The sequence below is a fragment of the Canis lupus genome, chromosome 25 (genome assembly GCF_003254725.2).
Source record: "Canis lupus dingo isolate Sandy chromosome 25, ASM325472v2, whole genome shotgun sequence".
Lineage (NCBI taxonomy): Eukaryota > Metazoa > Chordata > Mammalia > Carnivora > Canidae > Canis > Canis lupus.
In genome coordinates this window covers 44137338-44149381 of record NC_064267.1, presented here as the reverse complement: position 1 = coordinate 44149381, position 12044 = coordinate 44137338, and the positions used below count along the sequence as shown (strand labels likewise).

Sequence of the window (12044 nt, the reverse complement as noted above, 5' to 3'; positions counted from 1 at the left end):
TGTTACAACAATATTATTCTTTAAAAATGTGGGAATTCCTTGAGGAAGAACGGGACCATATCTTCAAGTTTTAGACTTGACATAAAATGGACACCATGTCCTTGAGCACCCACTGACCTCAGGTGACATTCACAGCGCTGCAAACTGCTTTAACATGTCTCTTCTGTGCCAACACCACAGACTGATGGGTGAGAAGTTGCAGCAAGGTATCTGCCTTCTACACAACTGATACTCAAGAATGCAGGCAAGGAGGGAGATGGAGGTGAAAAAGAAATGAAATTATAACATGAAATGAATGAAAACCTATGAAGTGCTGCATCTGGACCTAGAGAAGTAAGGGATGAGGTGGCTCACTTGGAGGAAGTGAGGTATGTGGGACTGCAGTGAGCAGTGGAGGCCTAGGCTCTGTGAAACCAAGGAAGGACGAGGAAGGTAGACGGGTTGGTGGGACACAGGGAGCATCAAACATGAGCCATGTCACAGAGGGCCTTCAAAGCCAGGAGGCACTGGGATTTGACGGAGCAATCTAGTCGCTTGCAAAGGCTGGTCTGAGATTAGCAAAATGAGAAAGAGGTGTTCCAGAAAGCTCAACCAAGTCTTTTTGTCATTTTGGTGCTAAAATGTTTTCATTTGTAAAATCATGATGACAGTAGATGATAACTAGCTTTTTAAGACAATATCCTTGTTTGGCAAAACTAAAACCTAGCCATCTTATATCCTGTCCTGGAATATTTATGGAAACCTTACTGCTCCCTAAAACTTGTTTCAGGAGATGGCAGGTCTTTGAGTGACAGGTGAAAGCAGGGTTTGGGGAAACTCAGTCTGGCAGAGGAGTTTAGCACAGGCAGTGAACAGGAACAGAGCCCCCCCTGGCTCACTGGACCATGGAAACCAAAATCAATTGAGCCAGCCCTGAGAAGCAGTCATGGTAAAATCCAAGGGTCAGCTGCATGGGTTCCCTTTCCCCAGTGCAGGTTTTACTAACGTCAAAGGATTCCACATCTCTTATGTAGCTGTTTGGCTCACATTCGAGTGACGTGGGGTGTGACATGGGGGCAGGGTGAGGATGTGCAGAGTGTCCTGTGAATAGAAAGGGGGAGAATCCAAGCACTTCCTAAGCATTAAGTACAATTACCCGAAAGAGCCGTGGAGGAGCCGAATCCGTCATCGAGGCCACTAACCTGAAAGCCTTACATCTCAGAGGAACAGGGGGTGCCGGCCACTGCTCCACTTGACCCCCAGAAGTTTCTGATATATCATCCCATAAGCGTGACAGTCCTCTGCCTCCCTTCTCTGCCCCCTGGAAATGCTAGGGACTTAAGTCTGAGTCATCTGGGCACACTCTCAACTCCAGCTGTGATGTGAGTTATCTACTCTTCCCAGACAGCCCAGCAACAACTAACATAGAACCTCTGTCTTGTGCAAATCATTTCCATGAGAAGCAAGACTAGGCTCTGATCGGAATTCACAGAGGGAGCAGAGACCGGGGATCCTATCGTGGTACACAAATCATTCCCATTTTGTCATGTGGGTGGGGGACAGCAGCTGACATTAGCTCACCCCACAGGGAATCTCTGTGAAAGGCAGGTGGGGGTGGCACAGATCTGGTGCTTTGCCCACCTGTCCACATTAGCGAGCCTGGTCTCCGACAAGCCTCAACATTTCCGTTCCCAGGGCAGCATACTGGGGGTCTCTGCCTTCCCCTGGAGAGCCTCCTCTGCCAGGCTCCCCTCAGGGATATAGGCTCTCTGGTCTGAGGACACAGAGGTGAACACAGAAGTGCTCAGGATGCCTTAGAAGCACTGCCAGCCCCCTGGGGTGCTGAAGCTTCCTGTCTCTTCACACCTGTCCAGGCAGCTCCACCTTGAGAAAGTCCTCATTACACCCTGTTCTAAACCTTGGATGCCTTGGCAAGGAATCAAACATCCAACCCTTCTATTCAAAGGGAGAGGAAACCTCTCTGATTTATAATGTGCATTTAATTCTCTTACATAAGCACACCTCTCTTCTAGGTCCCTCTCCCAGATCATAACCACCATCTTCTTTTTAAAAAGAGCAATATGTACAGAGATGCTCAGAGGCCTTGAAATGCTTGTTAGAAACAAGCACTGTGCAGTGGCTGGAGATACAGAGATGAATATGATACTGTCCTTACCCTTCAGGAAGTCAGTCTTAGAGATGGAAACAGGGAAGAAAATGGAAAATGACAAAGCAATGAGATAATGGGATCAGGACAGGCGACGGGGCAGGGGAGCCTGGGTGGCTCAGTGGTTGAGCATCTGCCTTTGGCTCAGGGCGTGATTGAGTCCTGTGTCAGGCTCCCCAGAGGGAGCCTGCTTCTCCCTCTGCCCGTGTCTCTGCCTCTCTGTCTCTCATGAATAAATAAATAAAATCTTAAAAAAAAAAAAAAAAAGACAAGTGGCAGGTATAAATCAAGTGCTAGGGGAGCCCTAAGTGGGAGAGAAGGAGAGGCTGGCTGATGCAAACCTCTCTGCAGCAGGACTGCAGGTTCAATCTTTAGGTTCTGGGAAACCTTCTGCAAGCAGCAAGCGGCAGCAGGCAAGTGAGAAGCTTCCAGAAGCAGGGTAGAGGCCAAGTTCTGCTGAGGATCTGGACTGGCTGTTCTGAGTAAGAGCAGAAGCATCAGCTCTAGGTTCCCTCAGCGGCCATGGTGTGGGCAGGTTCCCAGGAGCACTGGAAGGCGCCACATGGTGACAGTCACAAGAGGACCATCTCTGGGGTACCCGGCCTGGTAGGGGGACATGCTTCTGTCTGTTTCTGGCTACCTTTTGCTCCCTCTAGTCACTCCAACCAGAGTTTCTTTTTATAACATTCACTTCAGGGTTGTTCCAAATGCTTGAACCCACTCAAGCTGCCTTTACTGATCCAAACTTTATCAGTCACAGAATATACCCATCTCAGTCTGCCTTGTGTGTCTTGTTCTCAGTGGGCTCAGAACTCAAGAGGAGAGAGTAGTGCAACAGGGTACATGCCACATTGTGGCAACAGGGGGGATATTCCTTGGCCCTCAGCTCTTCCTCACCTGCCGTGCCCTTGCCTGGCACCACTGTGTGAGTTAGGGTTTCCCTTCCCAAGCCAGCCTTCTTTCACGAATCCCATCCCATCTAACAAACCATTCCTTTAGCCTGCTCCATGTCAACGGGCTATGCCCTTGCTTTTATCTTCCTGGAGTTTCCTCTAAGTACACAGAATTCTTCTCAAGTTCACTATGCAACTGGAAGGTAGGAAGTTCGTCTTCCATTGCCTCAGGCTCCTTCCTAGGACTATGAGCAGTACTTGTAACACAACAGGAACTTAAGAAATATCTGTCCAGTGAGGGTCCGAGATCATGTCTGAGTCTGTATTTTAACAACTTCCAGAATAATACTACCTGTATTCCTTCTAATTTTTGAAAATTATGAGTAAATGACGATGTGACACGCCTAAAGGAAGGATGAGCACATGAAGAGTTTGGGGTTTTAATAACAAGCTGCTCGGCACAGTTACTCTGACCCTTAATGACATATGTTAGCTTTTATGCACATGTTAACAAGCCACAAATAGCACTTAGCTCCCACAGGGGCTATAATTAGTGTTCCTTATACACAACTAGGTCAAGTTTTCAGGTCTGTCTCTTGCTCATGCCTTGGGATATATTAAGTATGGACTGTTTTCCCTGATTCCATAGGAAATTGGAGTGCCATCGATCCATCTCTCTTCCCTGAGGAATGACCAGGGCTCCCTGTGCTCCCAGGTTCTCCCTGAAGCCTGAGGCTGTAGCTCCTTCTGCCCAGCTGCTCCCCTCTCCTCCACAGAGGCCGTGCTAGATGGCCTCTGGGTGCCCACTTGTTCAAAGGACCACAGGTTCTTGGCTGGCGATTTATTTATAAATGAGCTGGATACATCTGAATGAAAACTGCTGATATAATGAGTATGAAACTGGTAACTGGGAAAAATAGGAGAAAACCTGACAGGCTGATATTCTCCAAACCTAATTCTAGAACTCTCTCTATGCCTGAAATAATGCACATTTATCAACGCTTAAACAGAAGCCCTGAACTTCTAGTAGAAGCCTTCCTGTACTGTTTACTACTTCCCTAAAGAGAAGTATTGCGATTCATATGACAGTAAGATTACGTCGTAGAGCTACTCTGTGCTCTTTAGTCTCTCTCACTCTTTTTAAAATTAAAATATTTATTTATTTGAGAGACAGCGAGAGAGCACAAATGGAGGGAGGGACAAGGTGGGGGGTGGGAGGAGAGACACTCAGGCAGATTCCCTGCTGAGTGTGGAGCCTGACACAGGGCTTGATTTCATGACCCTGAGATCATGACCTGGGCTGAAACCAAGAGTTGGATGCTTAACCAACTGAACCACTCTGACACCCCTGTGCTCTTTAGTCTTAATTCAATTGGATTTCTTTATAATCATTCACATCAGGCCAACCCAAGACTATTATACACAGGAGGTAAGAGCCTTGGGCTAGTGAATTTCAAATGTTCTCTGAGGATCTGAAAATGCAATGATAATTCTTAGCACCATTTTAAAAAGTATGGGTATCTTTATGGATTCTAATGAGAGGAAAGAAGGACCTCACTTTGGGGCAGGAAGTTGCTCTCTGGTCTCAGCTTCAGCAAGGGGTTAGCAAAAATGCTTTCAACTACCTCTCTCCAGCCATTTTAAATTTTGGGACTCTTGGGGTGCCTGGGTGGCTCAGTTGGTTAAGCATCCGATGCCTGATTTTGGCTCAGGTCATGATCTTGGGGTCCTGAGATCAAGCCCCAGGTTGGGCACTGCACTGAACGTGGAGGCTGCTTGAGATTCTCTCCCTCCCTCTGTACCTCCCCCAACTCCCTTTCTCTCCCTGGAGTCTGCTTCTCCTCTTTCTGCCCATCCTCTTGCTTGTGCTCTCTCTGTATCTCTCTCTCCCAAAGAATAAAGAACCTTAAAAAAAAAAAAAAAAAAGATAATCAGTTTGTCAAGGCTTACCAAAGCCCCTTCCTCTCTTGGATCTGTGATTTTCTCCTGCCCCACAGCCTCTCTTTCAGGTCAGGTCCTTGTCATTTCTCTGGTGGATTGTGCAATTCCTCTTTTGTTCCCTTTCAGTTTACTCTACATACCATAGCCATCAGCTCTTGCCATAACACAGTTCTGATCATGTCACTTTCATAGTTAAAATCATTCCATGGCTCCCCCAGTTCATTCCTGCAGACTTGAGGGCCTAGCCTCTGCCTCCTTCCCTAGCTACTCCCCTCACTGCATCTACACCATATAATCTGGAACAATCTGCCATTGCCCAAATGTGCTATCTCTTGCTTCCCATACCTGCACCACCAGTTTGCTTGAAATGCTTTCCCTTGCCTTTGGGGCCTGGCTAGCCCCTAAACCTTTTAAAAGCCCTAGAGTATACACTGTCTCTGCTGGGAAATCCTCCCTGATCCCCCGAGACTGTGCTGGTTCTCTCCAACATACTCACCACACTCTTAATTTTCTGTGTGGTCTACTGGCTCCTTCAGCTCACTATAAACCTAAGAACCTGGACTGAGTCTCATTCCTTCATTCCTTATTCCTTCATCTCTAGCACCTCACATACACAAGGTACCCAGTAAATGCTTTCAGGAGACATGTGGAATGAAGGACTCTATGACTAAGACAATAGAGACCAATTCTATGAATATGTCTGACCATCGGATAAGTAACTTACTCTTGTGCTTCAGTGGTGATGTAAATAACAAGACCAAGGAAGAGCCAGATAGGATGAACAGCCCATTCTTTTTACCTTGCACCAAATATCACACTGTACAAAAACTAAGCAGTAGAGAGTCAGAATGCTCATTTCTTGCTAACAACTGTGTTGGAGAGGAGGAAAAAAAGAATTCTTAACTATAACTTTAAACATGTGATTCAACAAAACATACTGCTACATACAACAACAGGGGCAGGGTGGGGAGAGAAATGCCACACAGCCTCCTTTGGGCCGGCATTGGCCATGAGCAGTCTCGCCCTATGAGCCAGCATCTCTGCAGGTGGGCTGGGGGTGAGACCCAACTGTGCAGAGGCTGCTACTCACAGAGGTGGGAAATGAGAGCCACTGCTCTTCTTGCTTCTGGCTAATTAAAGCTACCTGACTGTAACTAGGGTAAGGGAACTGGTGCTAAACGGATTCATTCCTCTACTTCTGGCCTCCAATTGGATCTGCTCAACATGGTACTAATCAAAGGAATAATTTACTTAATTGCATGAAACCACCCCCAGAGCTAACTTAGCACAATGGTTCTCCATTACCTCACCTCCTTGGTGCAGTGATGATGAGCTACTAACAGCGGCCTGGGTAACAGAGCTGAATTTCATGTGAGCGGGGGTCAGCGAGCTATGGACCACAGGCCAAATCCAGCCTTCTATCTGCTCTTGTGCAGCCCATGGGGTGAGGATGGTTTTTACATTTTTAAATGATTGAAAAATAACCAAAAGAAGCATACTATTCTGTGAAATGAAAATTACGTCAAATTCAAATCCCAGTGTCCTTAAAGTTTTATTGGCACACAGCCTGCCCATTGTCCATCTGTAGTTACTCTCACATCACAACAACAGAGTTGAGGAGTCGAGACAGAGGCCATATGGCCCACAAAGCCTAAAATGTTTACTATCTGGCCCTTTACAGAAAGTCTGCTGACCCCTGACTTAATGACTGGGATAGCCCAAGGACATCCAGAATGGCATTCTACAGCTGCTTGGGTCCCAAAGTATTTAAAAGTTATTTCACCAACAAGTTCATCTTTACAACCAAGTCCACTCAAAGAATATGCCTGATGTTTGAACTTCAAAATCGTGCCAGGAAGGCATCATAGAAGATATAGCTGAGAATTTCGTAAAGGCTCCTTTAGTTTGGAGGAATCACCTAAGATGGAAATATAAACTCTCTTTCACTACAACTTCCTCTCAGTTCAGAAAATCAAAGGCTTAGTGGAAGCCATGCACATCCCTGCCAACCTGATGGGGGAACCCAGTTTCTTGCAGGTCATTATGGTGGTTTCTCACAGAAGTCCACCCACAGAGTGGTTGCCCTCTAAGTGCTAGCTCCTGACTGGGGAATGTGGAGGGAAAGCCCTGGAAAGCTGTAGGTGTAGCTTCCTGAAGATAATCAATATTCCCTGAGATGTCCGACTCTCAGGGAATATTGATTCTACTGACCAAGCTGCTACCCATCTTTCTTTAAGGTAACCACTAAGACACAGGACTCTAAAATAAGCTTGAGGCCTTGTCAGATCACAGGCAGTGTTATCTTCCTCTCTAGAGAGGAAGATGCCCAGGAGCAGACTTTGTGTCAGCATAAACAGAAGTGTCAGGCAGGCCCAAGTCATGGAGCAAGAACCAGAGCACGGAGGGAGGGCTTCTCACAGTCCCTCTTCCCCACAACTCAAGATTTGCATAATCATGTTCCTTCTACTACAAACACAAAGATGTCTGGGTTCCCTTTATAGGCAGGCATCTCTTTTCAAGAAACAGGGGTGACATACACGATAACAAAGAAAATGAAACCAGAATCTGTGTCAGAGTCTAGAATTAACATGGCAGCAGGAAATGTGAAGATGGGAAGAAGCCACCTGGAAGGAATACTATTCCAACTGTTCCAACCAAAAAGTACAAAGAATGCACTCGGCATCTGCATTTGCTTTTTGGGCAGTGAAACAAAGGAGTGTCATTTCCCTGAGCTAGAACCTCCGTACAATGAGGTTTGACCTCTAGGTAGAATAGACATGTGATGTGAAGCAGGAGATCGGCTTAAAGGCAGTGCTTCCCATTCTGTTCCACACCACAGTATGTAGAGAATGTGCTCATATCTGATAGCACACTAGGGCAAGCAGACAAAACGTCAGCAGGTGGTCCCCTGGGGGACCGGAGCTAGTCAGGTGGCCTGGAGGGCTGAAGGCACACCATCTGATGTGAGTGAGGCAGCTCCAGCCTAAGGGGTTGACTGCAATCACCCAATGGCCAAGGAGCTCTGTATTCCTGTAGTTATGGCCTCCAAATCAGTCCGACCCTGACTCAACAAAGAGGCACTATCCTTGTATCCCCACCTCACTCATTCTGAAGATCATCGTGGTGAACTGATTTCTTGGAAAAGTAAAACTTCTGGTTTAGTGGATTTATTCTATACCCAAGGGCACACGGTGTGACATGGAAGGCGTCCCCTCTCACAGAGTCTCTCTCATGGAGGCTGGTATAAAAGGGCCTATTTTTTCAGGAACACCACCAAAAATGTGGACATGGTGAAATGAGGCAAACAAAGCATCAGAGAGAAATTCCAAACAGCAGGCTGTGCCAAAAGCACCAAGGAAAAATGGATTTTTGCGAGGGCAAATGCAGGCAGCAGGCCCAGGGGAACAAATGCGGTAACTCCTGAATGGGGCCATTTAGCTGATTTATAAAGGATCTCACCAGTGTCCCTTGCTGTGGGAGATTGATGTGCTCCTCCTTCTAAAGCTGTGGTCCATACGACTTGTTTTCTGGGGAACCAAGGAATCAACTCCAAGGATGTACATCCATTATTTTCAAACCTTAATTAACTGGAACCTAATTAGGACTTTTGAGGGCTCTCCCCCCCACCCTCACTCTGAAGGAAAACTTTTCTCTCTTAAGTCAGCATGGTGTAAATGGAGGAAAATTGAACAAAGAGTTCGCTATCTGGATTTCTTGCATATAAGCAACTCATTTAACCTTTGCGGGGCATCAGCTTTCCAATGTGTAAATTGTGAGAGACAATGAGATGTAGATACCTAAGGTTATTTTCAGTAATAAAATTCTGATTCTAAGATAAGCCAACAGATCAGTATCAATTAATAATCTGTGATCATTCTTCTACCTTGACTGCCATAGCCCTCCTACTGTAAAGTTGACATCACCTAACAGTGATCTTCTATAGTTTTACAGTTAGAGAGCATTTCTTATATTTGATCCAATCAAACACTGTAACAATCTGATAGGGTAAGATCTCTAAGATGTTATAACAAGCCTTCTCATTTGATGTGCTTGAAGCAGTAGTTAGTAAGTTATCATAGGAACCGGCTACAGAGGGGAATCAGAGCCATCTGGGTGGCTCAGTCTGTTAAGCATCTGACTTTTAGCTTTGGCTCAGGTCATGATCTCAGGATTTTGGGATTGAGCCCCTTGTTGGGCCCTGGTTAGCATGGAGTCTACTTGAGATTCTCTCTCTCCTTCTTCCTTTGCCTCCCCACCCCCGCTTGCACGTGTGTATAAATAAATAAACACATACATACATATATACATACAATCTTTAAAAAAAATAGAGGGGAATCATATACGAGAGATCTTTATATATAGCTAATCATTTACCTTAATTTATATAAATGTAAATTCATTTTTAAAAATGTAAAGCTTTTAAAGAGAGGACAATAATTAGATTTTTACATTTTTTCTGAATAAATTATATTCATAATTCATTATCTATAATTTATAGTTTCTCTTTAGTTTTAGAGAGAGAGAGAGAAAGGGAGAGAGAACTAGAGTGAACAGAAGGGGTTCCATCTCACAATCCTGAGATCATGACCAGAGCCAAAACTCAGAGTCGGATGCTTAACTGCTTGAGCCACCCAGGTGCCCCTATAGTTTTTGTTTCTTTAAAAGAGAGGGAGAACTTAGACATCTGTAAAGCCATCTGAGTACAGAATTCTTCCTGAATTTTATGATTTTTCCTCCTATTCTTTTATAGTTGTTACACCCAAACAGAATTTTTACAGATTCATTCTTATTGAATCTTTTCAAGCAATTTTAGTTTTCACAGAGATGACAGCTTCCTTTTTTATGCTCTTATTTGACCCGTGTACCTTCTTTGACTCAGCTAAACTGAATGATTATCTGATACACACAACTGCCCTGGTGGGAGCAGAGGTAGGCGGGAGCGGGAGGCAGCCTACGCAGCACGCCACCCACACTGGTCACTGCGTCCTGTGCAAGGAAGGACAAGCACTGGCTGAGGTGATCACAAGGCATCCAGGTAAAGAGTTCAAGAAGGCAGGAGGGGAAGCTTGTCAAGAACTTAGGAAGGAGGGCAGGGCTGGAGAGACAGATTTTGGTCACCTCAGCATCTAGTAAGTAGTAACAATCCTAAGAGGAGAGGAATTCATTCAGGAAGGGAGTGTGGATAGAGACAAAAAAAGAGGGTGGGGTAGACTCCAGGGAACGTGAACACTCACGGGGGACAGCGGAGGAAGAGGCATCTGCAAAGGGACCAGCAGGACATTGCTGGAGATGTATGGGGAGAAGCAGAGAACCAGGAGCTGAGCTTCCTAGGGCCAAACGCAGAACAAAGGTCCAGGAAGCAAGAACTGAGAAGCATTCTTGGATCTGATAAGAGGGCTGCCACTGCTGAGTAAGAACTGGGGTGTTCACGCCCCACAAAGGACTTCACTGAAGGAAGCAAAGGAGATGTCCTATCATCCCCTGTACCTTTTGGTCCCTTTTCTACTGGCCTTGCTGTCTTCTTCAGCAGCCACTCTTGGGCTGCCGGGGCCCAGGCCAGGGAAGCAGGAGCATGAGAGCTCCAGAAGACGCCCTGAGCCCCGCAAGCACATGTGGAACGACTAGCCACTTGCCCCAGTTACTGCTTATTCCCAGGCCCAGGGCAGCAAGCGTTTGCAGTGCCTGCTGAGAAGCATTACTGATGTTTATCACAAAAGCTAGGATGCAATGAAATCTTCAACTAGAAAGTTTTAAAACGAAGGTTTTGAGATCCCTCCAAGCTGGAAGGCTCAGACAAAGACACTCTGTGAGGTTACCCTCTTGCCAGTGGTCTCCATCAGCCAGGCCTGCTGCTCAACTCATTTTTCAATGCCCAGAGACTTCCCAACACAAACAGTGACCAGGCAGGGAGAGCAGGTTCTCGGGGGTTTGGGTAAGAAATAGAAATGAGAATTTCTGCACGATTTGGAACACAGGTCCTACTCTATAACATACTGACAACTAATGAGGAAAGGATTCCTAGGTCTTAAGAGCTGCTGCACATGGAAACGGACATGGAGATGTGACCAAGTTTGAGTGACAGCTACCTATGTCCCAGAGGGCCGCTGGCATGGCTGGGATACTGAAGAGCAAATGGTGCCATTGTGGACCATCATTTTCCGTAGCAGTCAACATTCTCCAATTTCCTCAGTTCTCTGCTTCTTCAAATACGAGTCCAGAATTTATAAACATAGGACTCTTTTTTGAAAGTAAGGGATAAAAAGAAATACTTTTTTTTTAAGCCTCATGATCAGATACTGGTCAACTACCTATAAATTTCCATGTTTTCTCCCTCCATTCAGAGGGATGTGAGGTAGAAACTGAGGTAAGACTCAGTCTGGCCAGGAAAGACAAGCTGGCGGTTCTGGTCACAAGGCCACCCACACAGACACCACCCTTTTGTCTTGGGTCCTGTCAGTGGGCCTCGTGTGCCTGTGAAGTTCAGAGGATGGATGGCAGTTAGTCTCTGTCTGCCTCAGAGAATGCTGTTTTAGTGCTGTGACTGGGGAAAGAAGAAGGGAAGATCCCAAGACTGCCATGTTGAACCTCATGCATGCTGGGTTCAAGCATAAGTCAAATCTGTTGGTTGCACCCAAAAAAAGAAGTGACTGACTTGATCCAGACGTAGTGCGCCGTCCACAAACCGTTGTTTGCGTAACTCCTTTGCAATTTTGTGGAGATTCAAGACAGCCCGGTGTACCTCCTCGCTGGTGTGCTCGGGGGAGATGGGGGGCAGCTCCTCCTCAGGGATTTTCTCGGTTGGGCTTTCAATCATGCTCTGTGCATGCTCGTAGCTCAGTTTTGTACAGGAGCGAATGATGGTCCGACCAAACCATTCACCAAGGATCTGCAAAGACAGATTATGAGGGAATTAAGAGGAGGATTTTTTTCCAGGCCTTTCTTTCATGCAACCATTCATCCATACCATTCTACAGAGATTGACCAAGCACTGACTCTGTGCTCAGAACGGTGGTAGGTTCCAGCTAGGCACGAAGACTGATCAGATGTGGCAGCTGCTGCCCTCA

The 12044-nt window shown here is 46.1% G+C and overlaps 1 protein-coding gene across 9 annotated transcripts in view; it reads right to left on the bottom strand.

Annotated features, from left to right (window-relative positions):
• The window catches only part of DIS3L2 (DIS3 like 3'-5' exoribonuclease 2), a 346474-nt gene that overhangs the window by 65537 nt on the left and 268893 nt on the right, over positions 1-12044 (bottom strand). For all 9 annotated transcript variants that reach the window (XR_007405942.1, XR_007405943.1, XM_049101307.1 and 6 more), the window contains one exon: positions 11633-11866. Coding sequence is in view for 7 of the 9 variants with exons in the window: in XM_049101307.1 (XP_048957264.1) it covers positions 11633-11866 (234 nt within the window). In the remaining 2 variants the exon portion in view is untranslated. The remainder of the gene's footprint in view (positions 1-11632; positions 11867-12044) is intronic.